Here is a 19,078-nt window from a genome sequence, read left to right on the forward strand (position 1 = left end):
CAAAAGGTGGGGTCAACTACAAACAGATGTCAGGTCTCAAAGGTGGAAATTAAAACATTGTCATTTGAGAAACAAAAAAGAAACATGGTCTTTCAACAGATGTGATGTAGTTATTTTTATTATGCTCATTAATAACATGAAAAGTTAAAGTCAACAGGTGTTTTTGTGTCGTCACTGAATGATCAGTTTAGTAAATGATAAAATCCTTTAGAAATATTTTCGTCACACTGACAACAAAACAACAAAACTCATGCTGCTGTAGATATAATGACAGATTATTTTAAATGAGATTAACATAACACAACTGAACACTTCAAATACGTCTTCAACATAAAGCATCCTGGATCAGTTAACATGATTCAACTTAAAATGTAAAGATTTACAAAGATACAAATAGGCAAAACTTGTTTAACAGGATTTTCAGATTTAAGTTTTAGAAATGAATTACACAGGTTAAAGAAATATACCCTCCATTCTTTGTTGTAAGAAGTCGATCATCTGACAACATGTCTCTCATCAACCTTCTCACTCATCTTTCCATGATCACTGAACTTCAGAAGTTCAGATTTCATGTATTTTCATTTAATAAAACTTCAAAATATTCATCAATACATGCATCATATTCATAATTTCTCTATGTTTCTTCAAACAAAATAAATGGAAAGATAACATATTGTCTTCTGTTTCACCTTCATGGAAACATTTCTCTTCACGAAGTTCACACTTACCATTTTTTTTTTTAAGTAAATTTTTTTGGGCTTTTTATGCCTTTATTGGATAGCACAGTAGAGGGAGACAGGAAATGGGGAGGCAGAGAGAGGGGGAATGACATGCAGTAAAGGGCCGTCCGATGCAGGATTCGAGCCGGGGCTGACTGTAGTGAGGACTGTAGCCTCTACATATTGGGCGCCTGCTCAACCCACTGTGCCACTCGATGCTCCACATTAACCATTTTTGTATATGACATATTGATTTAATATTAATATTAACATATCTATTTTTGATTCACTTCATCCTCCAGATTATTATTGCTCTATGTGCTCTTTTGTTATAAATATTAATTTGTATAAAGCTATCAGACTTGTGTTTACTGTAATTTGTAATGATTCATTTACTGTCCGCATTTATTATTCACAGACAGAAAAATCTGTCAATGATAAAATCAGTAAAAGTCTATGAATGTTGTTTTATAGGAGTTTGATTCATGAATAATCACATGAAAACAAGTATCATCATTTCCAACAGAGTAGTTGTGTTGTTAACTCACAGTTTGTATATTTCATCCAGACTTTTAATCGCTTCTTCTTTGCTGTGTTTTCTCCAGTTTCTGGGAATTTTTCCTTTACCCTGGAATTTTAATTTATAGTGGTCTTCCAGTTGTTTTTGAAATCGACACATAAACCATTTCCAGTATGTCAGTTTAGACTCATCAGGAGTGATCTTCCATGCAGCATACTCATCCCCACCCTCTGGGTACTGTTTATAAGGAATGCTTTTATTTGAGTCGTGACAGGGGTTAAACCTTTCATCACTTGCAACATTTGTTGTGCAGAAATCGATGACCAGTTCTACTGTGCCTCTAAAGTGCCATCCTTTAATCCCAGAGGGGCGATGGAAAGGGACGCAGTGCTTTTCAGGACTGTGATCTTCCATGGTGTTGGTGCAAATGACTGCACAGAATGGACACGTTACCCAGCAGCACTTGCACAGCTGATCGATGAGGATCTGATCAGGCTTCAGTCTGAACTCATTCATCTTATTCAGTGAGAGGTTGTTCATCTCCTTCATGATGGGTTCAAGGCTTTTCTCTATCTCTTCTTTAAGGAACTCGAAACTGTTTATGTCTCTGAAGTTTTCAGGACAAATGGAATCAAATGTCAACTCATCTCTCAGATAACTGGTAAATTCCTCCAGCCACATGTCTGTGTCTCCTCTCTGGGTTTTGACTTTCTCTGTTGCAGTAAATAAAGCCTGACTCACATGTTGTTTCATGTCTTCAACATTTTTCTTGAGTATATCCCGAGCTTTATCTTTGTGTGATGTGAAGATGTATTTCTGTACTTCCTCTTTTATAAAACTCTCCACATGATTCCTTGGTTGATGGATGTAGGTGATGAAAACACTGAAGTCCTCTTTCTCTGCCAGTGACTTCAACACATGTTTCTCCAGGTTCACTCTGTTCCCATTGAATGCTGGGAAACTGCACTTCATCTCTCCAGCTAGATCAATTGCAGTCTTGTTACAGGCAGCCTCAACAGTGGAAACCTTAAGTTTTTCACAGATCAGTTCTCCGAGTACAACAGCAGAAGAGTTTTCTTTACAGAAGCTTCTGAAAATGTTGTAATATTGATCCCTCTTGCTTTCTAAATGAGTATGCGCATCATTCCTCTTCTTGAATTTCTCGTGGGACTCTGAAAGCCAAGGCCCTGCTCTGTCAAACACATACAGTAAGAGATCAACTGTAAACTCCCTCTTGAGAGCAAATTTCCTCCCTGATTCAAATTCTGTCACTTTCTCTTTGACATTTTTGGCAACTTCTTGCAAGTAAGTTGAACTGTAGCCTCTTGTAGCTACAGGTTTGTTCTTGATTGTATCAAGTGACTGTTTTTCAAGATCGTAAATCAGGGATCTGATCAGTTGTTGATCTTCAGACTGAAAGGACCCCTCAGTGTAAGAAAGTGAAACAATGTCACCAAATTGTCTAAGTGTTTCCTTTTCTCTTTTGTCCCCTTCCCTCTCTTGAGGCTGTTGGCTTTCGTCACAAAGCTCCTGATACTTGGTGAGTGTCACATAATGAAAGTAATCACCAACCCCTGATATGTTTTTGTATCTGCCACTGTTTTTGGATTCATCAATAAGATCCCATTCAATACCAAGCTCTTGAAGGGTGGTTGACTGATCTTCCTCCAAGTTGATGTCTTCAATAGGTTTTGTATCTGCAGTTAGTTCTCTCACCCAGCCTCTCCAAACAGAGTCAAACTGCTGTTTAAGTTCCTCTTCATCTTGTGTCTTGTGTTTTAACTGATGAGCGAGCTCTTTGCTCTTCTGTAGCAGCTTGTTCTCAAACTCTGTCTTCTGATCATCAAGCTTTTTACAAGCCTTCTTCTGCTGGATAACTTCATCCAGTTTTCTTTTCACTCCTCTCACCTGTTCTTCATGAAACTCCTTGATTTTGATTTCAAATGTGCCTCGCCACTGAACCAACATTTCTTTGTCTCTGTCATCATCAAAGTAAGATGTAATTTCTTTTTGGATTTCTCCATATGTTCGGCTCATTTCTTTAAAAAGATAACTGAGCTCAACCTTGTCAAGTTTTCCATTTTCAATTGTGTTATACAGATGGTTTTCAATGGTCAACATGTTGCTCCTCAGGGCCCAGGTCCAGTTTCCGTACTGGACTTCAAGTTTTCTGTAGACTGCAATTTCAAGTGTGTTTTTGAAACTGAAAACAAAGTTTTCATTCAACAGGGCATTCCATAGGTCGTGAATCTTGCTTTTGAACTGTGACAGAGTTATCCCAGCAGACTGTGAAGCTTTAGAGAGGATGAAGTTCTTCAGATCTTGGATGCTCTCACTATAACCTGGATTTGGAGGAGCCATAGGTGGACTTCCCTCCCAAAGCTGGGCAAAGTATTTCACATCTTTTTGCACATCAAATGCAATGATGTCACTGAAACACTTTGCATTACAAACCTCCTCTTTGGCAGCTAGTTGGGTCATCTGGTCCAGTTTTTCTTGCAGACGTCTCTTTCCATCCATGTTTTTCTCTGTAGCTGAAATATCTGTCACATTCTGGTGAACAAACACACAACTTGGAGAAAGATTGACTTTCTTCATCCTCATGAAAGCCTGAACAACAATCTGCAGAACATCTTGCATCTCAGCTGGATTCTCTCCAAAGATGTTGATCAATGTCATGTTTCCCAGACCAACAACAAAAGTTGCCAGTTCATTGTCGTGGTTAAGAGCGGCGTTACCTGCTAATTCAAGAGCACGCAGTCCTTCAGTGTCCACCACCAGCACATAGTCAAACTTAAAGTCTCTCTTCATCTCCTCTGACACTTTGATCAGCTGCATGAAGGCACCCTTGGTGCATCTGCCAGCATTCACTGCAAACTGTAACCCAAACATGGCATTCAGCATTGTTGATTTTCCACTGCTTTGTAAGCCCAAAACTGACAACACAAACACTCTCTGGTCACCCAGTCTCTTGATGACTTCCTCTAAAAGACTAGAGATCCATGTCAAAGGCACATGACCTGCATCACCATCCATCAGCTCCATGGGATGTCCTGATAACATCAGCTCTGCAGCCAGCTCAGGGTATTTAGACCAGTCAGTCTGACCCCTCTTTGTTTGTTTCTGCAGAGATTCATGGGCTTCATAGATCTGCCCCATTTCTCTAAAGATGTGCTCCAAGCCAAAAGTTGCTGACTGCAGTTTTGTTGATATTTGTTCAAGCTCAGTCTGTTTTCTTTTTAGCAGATCAGGTTTGTCATGTTCCTTCTTCAGATCCAAGACCTCAGACCACTTCTTATCATATTTTTGGAGAATTGACGTGAGATCGTCTGTGGAGAGGGCGTCTATTAAGATCTGAGTCCATTTCAGGAAATACTCTTTGTCTGTTGATGGCAAAGATGAGAGACTTTCAATGAACAACTTCACCAGTTCACTACAGGAAGCATCACATTGTTCTTCTCGTCTTTTCATCAGTTCCTGTTGCTTTTCACTTTTCTCCTCCTCAACGTTTCCTTTGAGGTGATACAGGTCTTTGTTTATTCTGCACCACTCATGCCACAGTCGCCCATGACAAGGGAGAAATTTATCTTTGATTTCCGAAACTTCCATCCCCTTGAGTAAATTCACTGTTTCCATAGCAACAGATTTCCCTTTTTGGCAGACTGTGTCTTCTTCATCCACTCTGATTCCAGAGACCTTGGCCATGGTTTCAAGCTGGAAGGATGTTTGTGATCCAGACAAGATTTTTCTAATGATCCTTTTCAGTTCTTTGGAAACATCTGACTGGCTTTTGTCTTTTAGACCCATTTTATATTTTCCCTTTTTCATCTGAACTGCACCACAATCATTATCAGTAATGAGACAAATCAGAGGCTTTGGAGACTTCAGAAGATCTGAGATAACTTCAGCACTTTTGTCACCTTTTTTCAGAGTTGGTAACAGAACAACATTGACTGAAGATTTTTCAGTCAGTATCTTACGCTGTTTTTCAATGGACAGAGCATCACCATGAAGATTACAGAAGGCAGTGCAGTCAGTGAAGGCATCGTTGGGTTTTCCAGCAGGACAGTACCAGGCAATCTCTGCCACACCATCCATCAAAAGGCGAGATCTGGTGCTACCTGGGCAGTTTCTGTGGAAGAAGGTGTTGTGACGCTCGTTGATCAAAGTGTTCATCAGCTGAGATTTAGACACTGACAGTGAACCCAGGCGGAAAAATGACACCATGGGTGTCTCAGCTTTACAGATGGGTGAACTCTTCATGGTGACAATGTTTGAATCACCCTTGATTTGAGTTGTCTTCCAGGTTTTTCTTATTTGTCTGAATGTCCACAGAGGACACTCAACATCCAGTGTGACTGGGTCAGGAACAAGCAAAGGTAAGGCACACTGACACTGTGACAGCTTTGTCATCATGTTCTGCTTAAGGAAGCTGTCTGAGCAGTGAAATACTGCCATTTGAACGTCCATCGGATGAACATGAGTCTGATCTGATTGATCACAGTCATTGTTGTTGCTAAAAAGAGCATCTAAGTCACTGTCTTCTGTGTCAACAGTTTCAGACTCTGCAACAGGATTTGAGTGGCTCACCTCAGCACTATCTTGTATTACAGAAATATATCTGGCTCTGTAGTCTAACATCATCAACCTCTGAAGAAAAGTATGAGCTAGATCTTCCTCAGATGTTTCATGGTCCTGTTTCACTGGTGGACCTATTTTAAGAAAATCTGCTGGAGATAACTTCTGTTTGTCTTGAAGGTGAAGTCTGTGAAGCAACGTTTCAAGATCTCTTTGATACTCCATGTTTCTATTCTTCTCTTCAGAAATCTTCACTGACTGCTGGAAATAATAAATAACCATTTACTGTATGTAAATTAAATGGTAACATCATATAGTTATAAAGTAAAAAGTCCTTAAGTTATTGTGAAATAAATTTGTATTTTCTGACCTTATCCTTGTTTCCACTCATATCCACATCTGAGGTGCCTGCAAGACAACAATGAGCCAGAGTTGAATCAATACAGTTTTCTAATGTTCTCAGTAAATTATTTTGAATGTTAGTTAATTAGTAATTAGTTCTAATTTTGACTTTTTTGTGTTGTTGCAAAATAGAATAATTCATAAAAAAAACATTTTCTCACATGTTGCAGATGGAACAGACTTGACCTCAGACTCTCCTCCTCTCGCTGTGTTGTCATTCTTCTTCTCTGAGTGTTTTCCATCATTAACTGAGTCACACTGAGAAAACAGGTGAATCTTAAAATAAATAGGTTACAACTACTGAGATTAAGAACACAGTGGTACAATGTTCAGAGTACAATAATACCAAAAATAAAAGTAAGGGAAAACATGTGCAGAAACTAAATGCTGTAAAGTAGGTTTGTATTTTAGGGAGAAGAAAGTAAACTGTTCAGTAAAAGTGTCTTCAGCTTCACTCATCCAGTGTCAAACCAGGAGCTTCGTGGAGTCAAACACTGTCCAAGTCTAAAGTAAAAAGGCAAAAGCTCCAATTTTTACTTGAGGTCACAGGTGTTTGTGTTCAATTTTAACCTGACCTTATAAAAAATTGGAAGCATTGAAAAAGAAATGTTTTATGACAGTGACTACAGAGGATCAAACGATCTCACCTTTATCTGTGTTATAGCTGTTCTAGTAGTAGCTGCTATCTTGTCTGGCTGATCCACTGCAGGGTAACGTAAGAAGCAGATTGAAGACTCAAATATAAGACAAATCATTTCTAGTTAATTAACAATTAAGATTTATTTGCAACAATTATGTGACAAATTGTTTATTTGGGTAAATGGTGTGTGTATTAGCAGCATCATTCCACAAGAATGACTATCTACAACAAACAGAGATAACATAAATGCGTATTTAATCTTAACATTTTTTTTAGTTACCCAGATTTTGTGGTCATGCAAATTTTAGTGCAACTTGTTAAATTTTTAGAGAGACAACAGGAGGGAGGATGTGAAAATATAGTGTATGTGATGTGCTTGGTCAGAGGGAGAGGTGGACACAGATGAACAGACAAAGGAAGGACACACACAACATGATGCTATGAGATATTAATAACAGAGACGTGTATGTGAGGGTCGTACCGTGCCAGAAGATGTTTGTTTGAGCTGTAAAGAAATATCTTATGAGACAGTCTGAGTAAATAAACAGCTACAGACAGACAGACAGACAGACAGACAGACAGACAGACAGACAGACAGACAGACAGACAGACAGACAGACAGGCAGGCAGGCAGGCAGGCAGGCAGGCAGGCAGGCAGATAGATAATCTTATGAGATGGTGTAGGTGCACTCTGTTCTCACCTCTTTGACATCGATGAAACACAACAGTCTTTTCTTCTTCGTGGGATTTGTGGTCCAGGTCTTCTTCCTGCTCTTTAATGTCACCACATGTCGGTCCACTGTAGCAGTGTGGATCATTGTCAGAGACCATGACGTCTATCTTTTTCAGCAGAGCTATTATTTCATGTTCATCTCTCATACTCTTTGTACATGTGTGGTATCTTTCTTCAACAAAACTGCTACAGGCTTTCAGGTCTGTCAGTGCACCGTCACATTCTTCATCTGAATCATGAGTCACGACTGTCATTAAATAAGAAAGTGATTCTTTCCCGAAAGCTTCCTCTAACCACTGCACTCCTGAGCTGTAATGGCTGCTGTGCAGACCATTTGGTACCAGTAGGAGAAAGGCATGAATCCCCTGATTTAATGGGAATTTGTGTTTGTTTGTGTTTTGTTGATCAAGCATGTTAATGACACAGATGTGTCGACCACACAAATCATACAGTTTGGATGAAAACTGCTCGTCATGTGTTTGATCGTCATGGTCAAGTAAGATGTTATCTAATCCAACCTCAATAGAGTTTGTGTCACCAGTTAACACAAGAGTGAGGTCAGGCATCACTGAAACAAAAAGAACTGTATGTTATATATTGAAACAATGTTCTCATAGTTTGTTTGTGATTTTGCTGAAAGTTAAAACAAATGAAAAAGAAATGAAACGATTCTCATGATCTTTGATGTTTGTAGAAAGAGTCTGAGATGTTGGACTTGTGTCCGTCAGTGTTTCACTCTCCTCTGCAGACAGCTTACCAACGTTGGTGCGGCTTACAGTGTCAACCTCTTTGACTTCATAAGCCTCTCCCGCTGAAAGGGTCAAAGTCTCCAGATTAGATATTAGTTTAATACGTTTTCATGATTCTTCACAGCGTTTGAAACTTAAAACTGACATACAGTGGCAAGAAAAAGTATGTGAACCTTTTGGAATTTCATGGTTTTCTGAGTAAATTTGTCATAAAATGTGATTTGATATTCATCTAAGTCAAGGGTATTGACAAATATAATGTGTCTTAAATAATACCACAAAAAAAAAATTGATCTTTTGTCTTTATTGAGAATAACCAAAAAATCCTCATATCGCTTGTGGAAAAAGTATGTGAACTAGGGCTGTCCCGAACGATTATTCTTTAAATGATTAATCTAGCAATTATTTTTTCGATTATTCGACTAATCTAACAATTTTTTTTTATTAACCTAACAGTAATTTTATTGCAATTATTTTCCAGTTAGTCATTTAATATAACAATTTGCCCTGTCCAACACACACACACACAAATGAAGATGCACTTTGCAGAGTCTGCAGACTACCGCACTGTTGGTGTCAAGTTTAAAGTATTCCCAAATTTTGGAGGACCGTGTGCGAGCCTTTTTGCTGCGTGTTGCTCCACACGCTCCGTCATACTGCTGGTAGATGCCGCCATGTTGCTCAAATAGATTACACAGACGCAAATCATTCACGTAGTCAATGACTTCAATTACTTCACCGCGTTGTCCCAGCCCTTGCGCTGCGCTTGTAAACCAAAGACGATGGATATAAACGGTCCCATTAGAAAGTTTCGGTTTTGTTCTATGAACATTTGCCCTGTGTGGTTTTACACGGCGCGTCGACACTAGAATTCCACGTCAAATAATTTTTATAATCGACAACATCGATTACGTCGGATAATCGTCCCAGCCTTAATGTGAACCCTTGAATTAATGACCTCAAATAAGCTAATTGGTGTCAGGTTTTAGCATAGCTGGAGTCTCGTTAAGACAATGTGTTTGGGGTTGTGGACTAAAGCTACTTTGACTGATAAAAACCTCTCAAACTTTTGGAGTTTGTTTTGCAAAAGAAGAACATGTTTATGTGAGCCATGCCTCGCCAAAAAGAGCTTTCAGAGGATCTACGATCAAGAATTGTTGATTTACATAAAGCTGGCAAGGGTTACAAAGTGATTTCAAAGACTTATGCCAGTAAATTCACCAGTCAGCAGTTAGGCAAACAATCTACAAATGGAGACACTTTGGGACTGTTACTACTCTACCAAGAAGTGGACGCCCAGTCAAAATGACACCAAGAGCACAACAAAGACTCATCAATGAGGTAAAGAAACAACTCCGAATGACAGCCAAACATTTGAAGGCATCATTGGAACTGGCTAACATCTCTGTTCATGAGTCTGCAATACGTAACACATGGAACAAGCAGGGTATCTACGGCAGGACACCACAAAGGAAGCCACTGCTTACTAAAAAGAACATCGCTGCACGCCTGAAGTTTGCAAAAGAGCACATTGACACTCCACAGTGGTATTGGCAAAATGTTTTGTGGACTGATGAAACTAAGATTAAATTATTTGGAAAAAACACCCAGCACTACATCTGGCATTGAAAGGGCACGGCATATCGTCATGAAAACATCATCCCAACCGTAAAGTATGATAGAGGAAACCTCATGATTTGGGCCTGCTTTGCTGCATCAGGGCCTGGCCAGCTTGCAATCATTGAGGGGAAGATGAATTCCCAAGTTTATCAGAGAATTCTTCAGGATAATCTGAGAATGTCTGTACATCAGCTGAAACTCTCTAGAAAGTGGGTGATGCAACAGGACAACGACCCAAAACACCGGAGCAAGTCCACAACAGAAAACAAAATCCATGTTTTGGAGTGGCCAAGTCAGAGCCCAGACCTCAACCCAATTAAAATGCTATGGATTGACTTGAAGAGAGCCATACACATGAGACGTCTAAAGAATATGGCAGAGCTTAAGCAGTTCTGTCAGGAAGAATGGGCAAAAATTCCTCCTCAACAATGTGCAGTTCTGATCCAGAGCTACAGGAAGCACCTGGTTGAGGTTATTGCTGCTAAGGGGGGGTCAACCAGTTATTAATTCTAAGGGTTCACTTACTTTTTCCACTGCCATTTTGAATGTTGAATGAGTGTGTTCAATAAAGACATGAAAGATCAGATTTTTTCTTGTGTTATTATTTTAGACACATTATATTTGTCAATACCCTTGACTTAGATGAAGATCAGATCAGATTTTGTGACAAATTTATTCAGAAAACCATGACATTCTAAAAAGTTTACATACTTTTTCTTGCCACTGTATAATTCATAAAACTTGTGATTTCTTCAGTCAGTTCTTCATGAACATCTTACCTTTCTCATCGGTTGCAGATGGTACAGACATTTCAGACTCTCGTCCTGTGGTTGTATCGTTCTGCTCTGGATGTTCAGCTTCACCAGGTTCAGTCACTGAATCAGACTGAGAAAATAATTGATTTCATGTAACGATTAGTTCTCCAGGTTAGAGCCACTGACATTAAACTGTTTTCATCAGGAAATCAAAATTAAGAAAAGTGCATCATTCTGCAGCCACTGAAATGTTAGCAGGTCTGACCCAGTAAGATTCCTGTTGTGACTTTCACAATAAAGTGACCAAGGTGGTTATTCAGACGTGAGACCAGCGGTTGTGGTAAATGCTGACATGACTTTAAAAAAGGGGATACTGTGAGAATAAATACAGCTGTATGATGGTGACTGATCTTTACCTTGGTTTTATCTGAACTTTCCTCTAGCTCATCTACTGACAGGTCATGTAAGAAAAAACAGATTGAACAGGATCAGCATAAAAACAATATGTGGTTTTTGTGAATATTTATTTTCTGATTGTTCATTTAAGAACTTAAATGCAGTTAATTGATGTTGGACAAATTGGTTTGATTTCATATATGGAATAACAATAATAGATAGTAATTGATAAAAAAAAATTTAAGGATTATTTACAGGCTGAATTATTTACAGTTCATATTTACAATATTTACAATAATGTAAGTTACCTGTTTATTCATGTCACTAAAAAGGGTGTGTGGATAGTTTTAAATATAGAATTTCATTTGTTACGTTTGGAATATAAAGAATAAGGAAATTGCCTTTTAATTACTTGCACCTGAATTGCTTTGATGTTCCTGTAAAGGGAGGGGCAGGGAGTGACATCAGGTTATTAAGCAGTGCCTTGACCAATTTGGTGTCCTAGCTAGCGCCCCCCCCTTGCATTGTAGTCACTTTCACTACCAATGTTCATACACTCACACAGAAACTGCATAGCTTTGTCTTCGAGATTTTGTTTTCTTTTAAATAGAAACTAACCCACAAAATGAAAACCATATTAGAAACAAGTGACATAAATTAAATTATAAATACAATATAAATAAGGCATTGAACAATATAAGGTGTTAAAGAAACCAATAACATTAAAAATTATTGCACAATCAAAAAATATTAACTGCAAATGCAATATGCATAGCACACATGGGCAAGTTTTGTCTGGTGCTGACAATCCGCTGGTGTCATGCTTTCATATTGAGTCGATCCACTTGTCTTTGTTCATGTCTGCCAAGGGGGAAGTTCTGTATAGTGTCACTACCCAAGCGATTAGGGTCTTTGTCTCCATTTGGTAGGTGAATCTAGTACTGACACAGATTTACTAAATTCAGTGAAGCAGCTGTATTCACAGTTTGTCTATGTATTTTATATATCAGATATGTTTGAATTTTATTATTATGTGTGTTTTTAGAACTTTTTATTTAGGGTTGGGACGGAACATTTAGAGATTTTACCTAGAAATGCCTCTACTAAAATCTCTCTAGTTTTGCTCTGCTTCACTATATCAACATGTTCAGATGTTGAAGATGGCACGCAGCATAAATGAACAATTTCATTTCAGTTTAGTGACTCTGTGTGACTATTACAAGCAGGCCAAACGTTGGCTAACCAGATGTCTATAGAAATGTATGACACAGCCAGCAAGTGAAAACAACACCTGAATAGGCATAACGTTAATATTTCCAAATTTACCTCATGAATTTAAGGTGGGAGTAACATTAACTGACGTTAACCCTAGCTATTTACTGATTAGCAAACCATGTTACTATTGTCCAAAAGTAAGCTAGCAAGTTAAAGCTCTGCTCCAACAACAGTAACTACCAATGCAACGGAATATTTATTTCATCACGTTAATGTATCTCTCCCTTTCTTCTTTTTCTTCATGGGCTTTGGTACGTAGTTATGATGTTGTGTGGGCTTATGTAATATTTCGAAATCATGTTGTTATAGTATGAATAAATAGTAAAAGTTAAACATTTATCATCTCTTATTATTATAGTTATTATTATTTGATACCTTTGGAAGTGGACATTGTATATTTTCATGAATGTTTTAAAGTAAACAGCTCAACTTTATGGAGTGGTCCTGTGGATTTTTTGATGTGGATTAATATTTCTTCGATATGGAGTAAGACGTAGAGACTGATTACAGCGTCAAGCTAAGGCTTTATTCTTTGGAAACCTACATTGTTAGTAAAAAAACTAGCACCTCATGGATTAATGGAACGGCCTGACTCGAAACAGATCACGAAGACAGAAACTGCATGGATATCACGGTGTTTTGGGAAAAGAAGAAATCGACAAGTCATAAGTTGTCTTTCGCCTTGTTTTGCTACAGAGCTAACTAAAGCAAGCCCCAGAGACGCCAGTGAGGTGTGTCGGTTCAATGAGAAAAGGACGTTGTTCAGCTGAATGACGAAGTGGAACACATCTTATATGTACAGCTCATTTTTACTGTATAAGTGTGGAAACTGCGCTCGTTATGGATGTGGATACGGAACAAGACAGTAAAAATAGCTGAGAAAGCCGTGGAAGAACACAAGGCTAAACAAATCCAGGCACACAGGTGCAAACTATCCCAGCTAACTACCATGGTGAAACAGATCAACAAATTATTGGAGGATGATGCAAACGTTGACACTGTTAAAAATAAAATGCACATGGCTTGTTTGCATCAAGAATTTGCTGACCTAAATTCTGGTTTGCAGGGATTCATGGATGAGGATGAATTTTTGGATGATCAGAAGATTTCTTCTGGAAGTGTGAGGAATGGATGAAAGAGGTCATGATTGCACTGTAGGTAGGCAGTATGTGATGAACAAGACAGTGGATCTCCATCAAAATCAACCACCAAACGCAGAAATAGGCCTGGATCACAGTGTGGAAGCATGATGTCATCAGCATCCTCAGTCAGAATTAAAGCAGAAATGGAGTGTGTATCATTAAAGGAAAAGGCTGCAGCTTTAAAGGAAAAGTTAGCCATAGAAAAGGAATAAGCTGAAATAAAGGGTAGAGGCAAGTTTTGCGAAGATATGAAACCACACAAGCAGACATGAGCATCCTTGATGTTGATGAACAAGTTGAAGAAGAGGTTGGTGAAAAAGAGGTTTCTACTACCTTTCACCCACAATCACAGCACACCTTCCCTACATGCAATGTTGAACATAACAATCAGCCAACAAAGCCTCTAGAAGCTTCATCCGTGCAAGATATGGAATGTGATGAAGGAATAGTGCTTGATAGTCCATGTAAGGCCATTTCTCAACAAGCCAACGTCACAGAATACCTTGTGAAGAGTCACAAAGCATCTTTACTTACACATCTCACCATTTCAATATTCATTGGTAAGTCACTTGAATACAAATCCTTCATCAGATCTATTGAATACAGAATTGAAAGCAGCATTGGTGACATTTGTGATCGCCTGCAATTTTAGTTGCAATATACAAGTGGACACCCACATGAGTTGGTGAAGAGCTGTCTCCATATGGAACCTTCAGCAGGCTATGCTAAAGCAAAACAAATGCTAAAGGACTTTTTTGGTGATGCTTATTAGATAGCAGAAGCCTACACAAAGCAGGCTTTGGATTGGCAGACCATCAAGCCAGAAAACAGCGCTGAGCTACAGTCCTTTGCATTGTTCCTCACAAGCTGCTTCAGCACAACGACAGACATTAGTTACATTGAAGACTTGGACAACGCAGCTAACATAAAGGTTCTGGCTATCAAGCTTCCATACAAACTCAAAGAAACCTGTAGAAAGTATGCTGGTGACCTACAATAAAACACAAAGAAAAGAGTGTTCAAGTTCAATGATTTTGTCAACTTTGTTAACAAAGTATATATTCAGGTATATATTACACCTGCTGTATGGAAACATAAAAGAAACCATGACAAATACTAAGGACACAGTTTGACAGAAGGAAAAACCACAATATGCAGAGACACTCAAAGCCCTGTGCTTATTGCAAAGGAGAGCAACACTGGCTGAAGAAAGCTCAAGAGCAAGCCACATAAAGAAAATATCAACTTCTTTAGAAGCCAAGGTCTGTATTTTGCATGTTTGAGACATGGTCACATGAGTAGCAGCTGCAAAGAGAGAGTTTGGTGTCAAGAATGCTCTCAACTGCATCCAAAACTGCTGCACATGTACTCCAAAGACTCACAAGAAGAAACATAAAAAGAAAATTGGGAGCAACAGTCTGTTTCAAGTGCCTTTGTACAAATGATGGAAACTTGTGGCGTTACTGCAGCTGGTAAGAAAGATTGTGTTCTTTCCATCATCCCTGTATGTGTCAAGGCAAAAAAGGGATCCAAGACAGTGACAACGTATGCATATTTGGATCCAGGTAGCTCAGCTTTTTTTGTTACTGAGTCACTGATAAGCCAACTTAAAATGAATGGATGCAACACAAGCATCTTAATGCATTGTTATGGGCTCCGGATACAGCTCTTCTTGTTGTTGTGTTATGTTGTATAGTGCAGTTTTTCCCTTTTTGAATTAAGGCCAGGTTGACCTGTCATCCGCTACTCCAGAAGTGGATTTCCTCCTCGTCTACGCCTGCGCAACGCCCCTCTGTATCTGTGCTCAGGTGTTCCTCGTTGTCGGCTGGTCCATCCCCTGTTGCGAACCTGGTCCCAGCTGCCTATCAAAAGGCTGCCTGGTCCTGTCCTCGACCGTATAAAAGCTGCCTCGTGGAAATGTCAGGGGCGGCTGTGATTTGATCTGAGCAGTCTGCCTCTGTGCCTCTTTGTTGAAAGTGTCGACGTGTGTGATAGTTACGTATCTCCTCAGGAGTTAACTTTGATAGCTGTGATTGTTAAGTGATGTTGACTCGTTGTGGCACTAGTTTGGTAGTTGCGGGATCATGGGCTCTAGGATTTAGTTAAGTTTAGTTTAACGTGTTATTTTCATGTCTATTTTATTTTCAGTCTAGCAACATTACAATTTATGGGTGGCTGCTAGATTGTATTTTGTGCTGGCAGGTAAGATTGGAGGTAGGGTTTTTCTTTTTGTTTGTTTTCTTCTGTAGTAGTAGGGATTGGTTGGGTTAGGAAGCAGGGTTTGTTTTATTTTTTTAATGATTTGGCGCCACCCGCTGCCCTTTCCCCTTTGTTCTTCGCCTCATGCGATTCCTTTGTGTTGTATTTGTAAACTGTTTTGGTCGCTAAACAATAAAAGGCAGAATCCGCCTGATGACATTAGCTAAATTCCTCAACATCTACCAGTTGTAACGGCATATAATGGGAAACTAACAGTGCCTGCCTGACAGTGAGTTGAGGAAATCAATTTCAGCATGGAATACCCACAAGATCGCAACACACTTGCAACAGAAGGGTGTCCAATGGTACTTCAATCTTCCTGCAGGTTCTCACTACGGAGGAAGCCGGTAGCGGCTGATCCATTCAGTATGAAAAATCCTGAACATCACAGTAAAGGAACAATTTTTGGGTGAAGAAGGTCTCCATACATTGTTGTGTGAAGCTGAGGCCATCATAAACAGCAGGCCACAGGTCACAAAGGCATCTTCAGATCTCAATGATTTAGAGGCCTTAACTCTGAACCACTTGTTTTATTCAAGGTCATGTCTCCGTTACCACAAGTAGTACTCAACAAAGATGATCAGTACGCTAACCGCAGATGGAGACAAGTCAAGTATCTTGCAGACATCTTCTGGAAACACTAGTGCAGAGAATACCTCACAACGTCTGTGTAGGTGATGTGGTGCTGATTGTGTCCGACACAGCACCCAGAAAATTCATGGTCACAAGGAAGAATTATTGTGACCTTTCCCAACAATAAAAGTCCTTGTTCATCAGGTAAAAGTCAAGACCAAGACCAATTAGCTTTGTCGCCAATAACAAAGCAATGTCTTCTTCAAGAATCTGAGGACAATTGACAAACTGTTCTGAAGCTGAGGTCTCGTTTGAATGACACTAAGAACAAGAAGTAAACTTCTTTGGACAGTTGGACTTTAATTAAGTAACACAGCATGTAGGCTCATTTAAGTTGAGTAATTGTTTCAAGAACATTGATAACAATTATGGGGCAGTAATGTAGGAGCCTAAATGCATTTAATCGATGTTGGACAAATTGGTTTCATTTCATATATGGCATAACAATAATAGACAGTAATTGATAAAAGAAATTTAAGGATTATTTACATTATTTACAGGTTAAATCATTTGTGGTTAATATTTATAATATTTACAATAATATAAGTTAATTGTTTATTTATGTCACTAAAAAGGGTGTGTGGATGGTTTAAAATATAGAATTTCAATTGGTACGTTTGGAATTTAAAAGAATAAGGTAATTGCCTTTTAATTACTTCGCACCTGAATTGCTTTGGTGTTCCTGTAAAAGGAGGGGCAGGGAGTGAAATCAGGTTAGTTAGGCAAGCTGAGAGTGGAGCCACACAGTTTTTGGACCTCTCTCTCTTTTTCTTTCTCTCACTTTTGGTAATTATTTGACAACTTTGGAAATGGACAATGTTTGTATTATTTTTTGTCTGTTTTGAAGTTAGCAGCTCAACTTTATGGAGTGGTCCTGTGGAATTTTTGATGTGGATTAAGACGTAGAGACTGATTAGAGCGTCAAGCTAAGGCTTCATTCTTTGGAAAACTACAGTTTATATTATGAAATTTTGAAATTACCTTTGTCATCTGTCACAGATGACATTGCAGATTTGATTTCAGATCCTCTTCCTCCTCCTGCTGCTGTCTTATCATGGTTCTCCACCTCCATCTCGATGGCTGCTCATCTCTATATTTGTAAGACAGAGCCATACAGAAAAATGTGATAATTAACTATTACTGGAAAATGCATGTTACATTCAAACCAATTCAGAAAATTATTTGATCAGGAGAATATAAAATCTAGGCCTTCTCTTTGTAAAAGTACAACATCTAACATAAAATATTTTGGTGAACACCTTGAAGGTCTTGCACAACTCCGCCTTGTGAAAACTAAACCAAGGTGTCACACAGACAAAATGGTGTTCAACGTCAAAAGTGAATGGAGAAAAAGAATAAAGCAGAAAGTAAAAAATATTTGACACTCCCAGTTCATAACTGTGGTCAAGCTGCTGTCATATGCGTTTCTGTGGTGAAACCAGTCATTCCTGTATTTCGAGTGCACCATTTTGATTCAATGTTCCTACAAGTCATTTATGGGAATAATTAATGTGAACGTATTACATTAATATCTTTTTACATGTGAGACTGTATTCAAAAGTCATTTCCAGCAGCTCCCTAGAGCTGTTTAAGTGCAACTACTGTAAATGTGAGATAAATTACACACTCAAAATCCAGGAACGACTGGTTTCACCACGGAAACGAGAGTAATGGCTGGCTTGACCGTAGTAGTTCACACGATCACACTTGAAGATGAACTAAATGTGTCTCTGCACAGCAAGCATAAACACTAAATAAAACCTCTTCAACACAGAGCAGTCAAGATTTAAAGAAAAAATATCAAAGTATGAAACTGAGGTTTGTGTCTAAACAGTCAATGTCTGTTATAAAAACTGTACATACACTGATTTTTACATATTTACACAAACACGTTATAAAAATTTACAAACTCACCTTTGTATTGTGTTTTTCTCTTCACAGTCTGATCTGTGTAGATGAACCTGTTTTATTATGAATCCTAACTGTTCTTTAAATACTGATCAGAGGATTTTATTCTGGGTCAGCCCCTCAAATACCCCTCCCACCTGCTCTGAACAAATCAGATGTGATGTGAGAGGCCTGACGATCTGAGAAAGTGAAACTAAGACTTGCTGCTCATTCTGTGATGATCTAGATTTAGAGGAAACAAACAAATACAGCATCATCCATCTTGAAACAATTATACATTGATGTTAATTTGATTTGAAGTATTTTAGGTTTTTGATATTGTCTTCAAATAAAAGTGACAGCAATAAAGACACAATTCGTTTGTATTTTATTTTGGTAAATCTTTTTTTTTTTTTCTAATACAACAGTTGTTCTTCACAGACAGTTGAGAACACTTAGGAATGACGTTCACTTGGACATTAATGTACTTGAATTCATTCTAACTCTAGTGTTAAATCACAAGTCTAACACCTGCAAATACCTGCCTGCAAATCACGTCACCCCATTAACCACACCCAGAGGTTATATAACCCCACCCATCTGTATGCAAGCCCTTTCCTCCAAACCAGGAGAACAAAGACAACCAAGAACCAGTGAACTTCCTGAACTGTGGAAATAAACTCCTTAAACTGGATCCTGTTTAAATGTGGACGCCACTTTCTGCAAAGAACAGCTGTTGTTGTTGCACTGTGTTGAAGATGAAAAGATAT

At 38.6% G+C, this 19,078-nt stretch overlaps 1 protein-coding gene across 1 annotated transcript; it reads right to left on the reverse strand.

Moving 5' to 3' along the window:
* Positions 1-1,263: 1,263 nt before the first annotated feature.
* Positions 1,264-9,017, reverse strand: LOC111239196 (interferon-induced very large GTPase 1-like). The gene is made up of 7 exons (XM_022769018.1): positions 8,999-9,017; positions 8,350-8,403; positions 7,561-7,821; positions 6,867-6,922; positions 6,381-6,477; positions 6,188-6,225; positions 1,264-6,078 (listed from the first exon to the last, which is right to left on the reverse strand). The coding sequence occupies exons 1-7, from the start codon at positions 9,015-9,017 to the stop codon at positions 1,264-1,266; spliced, it is 5,340 nt and encodes a 1,779-aa protein (XP_022624739.1).
* Between the last annotated feature and the right edge of the window lie 10,061 nt (positions 9,018-19,078).

Source organism: Seriola dumerili, unplaced genomic scaffold, assembly GCF_002260705.1.
Source record: "Seriola dumerili isolate Sdu_G_001 unplaced genomic scaffold, Sdu_1.0 BDQW01002134.1, whole genome shotgun sequence".
NCBI classification, from domain to species: Eukaryota; Metazoa; Chordata; class Actinopteri; order Carangiformes; family Carangidae; genus Seriola; species Seriola dumerili.

Coding starts and splice junctions, on each gene's coding strand:
- LOC111239196 (XM_022769018.1), bottom strand. Junction 7,822..8,349: donor TGTAAGCCGCACCAACGTTG/GTAAGCTGTCTG, acceptor CTCATGATTCAG/ATGAAGAATGTGACGGTGCA. Junction 6,226..6,380: donor GTCTGTTCCATCTGCAACAT/GTGAGAAAATGT, acceptor GTTGTCTTGCAG/GCACCTCAGATGTGGATATG.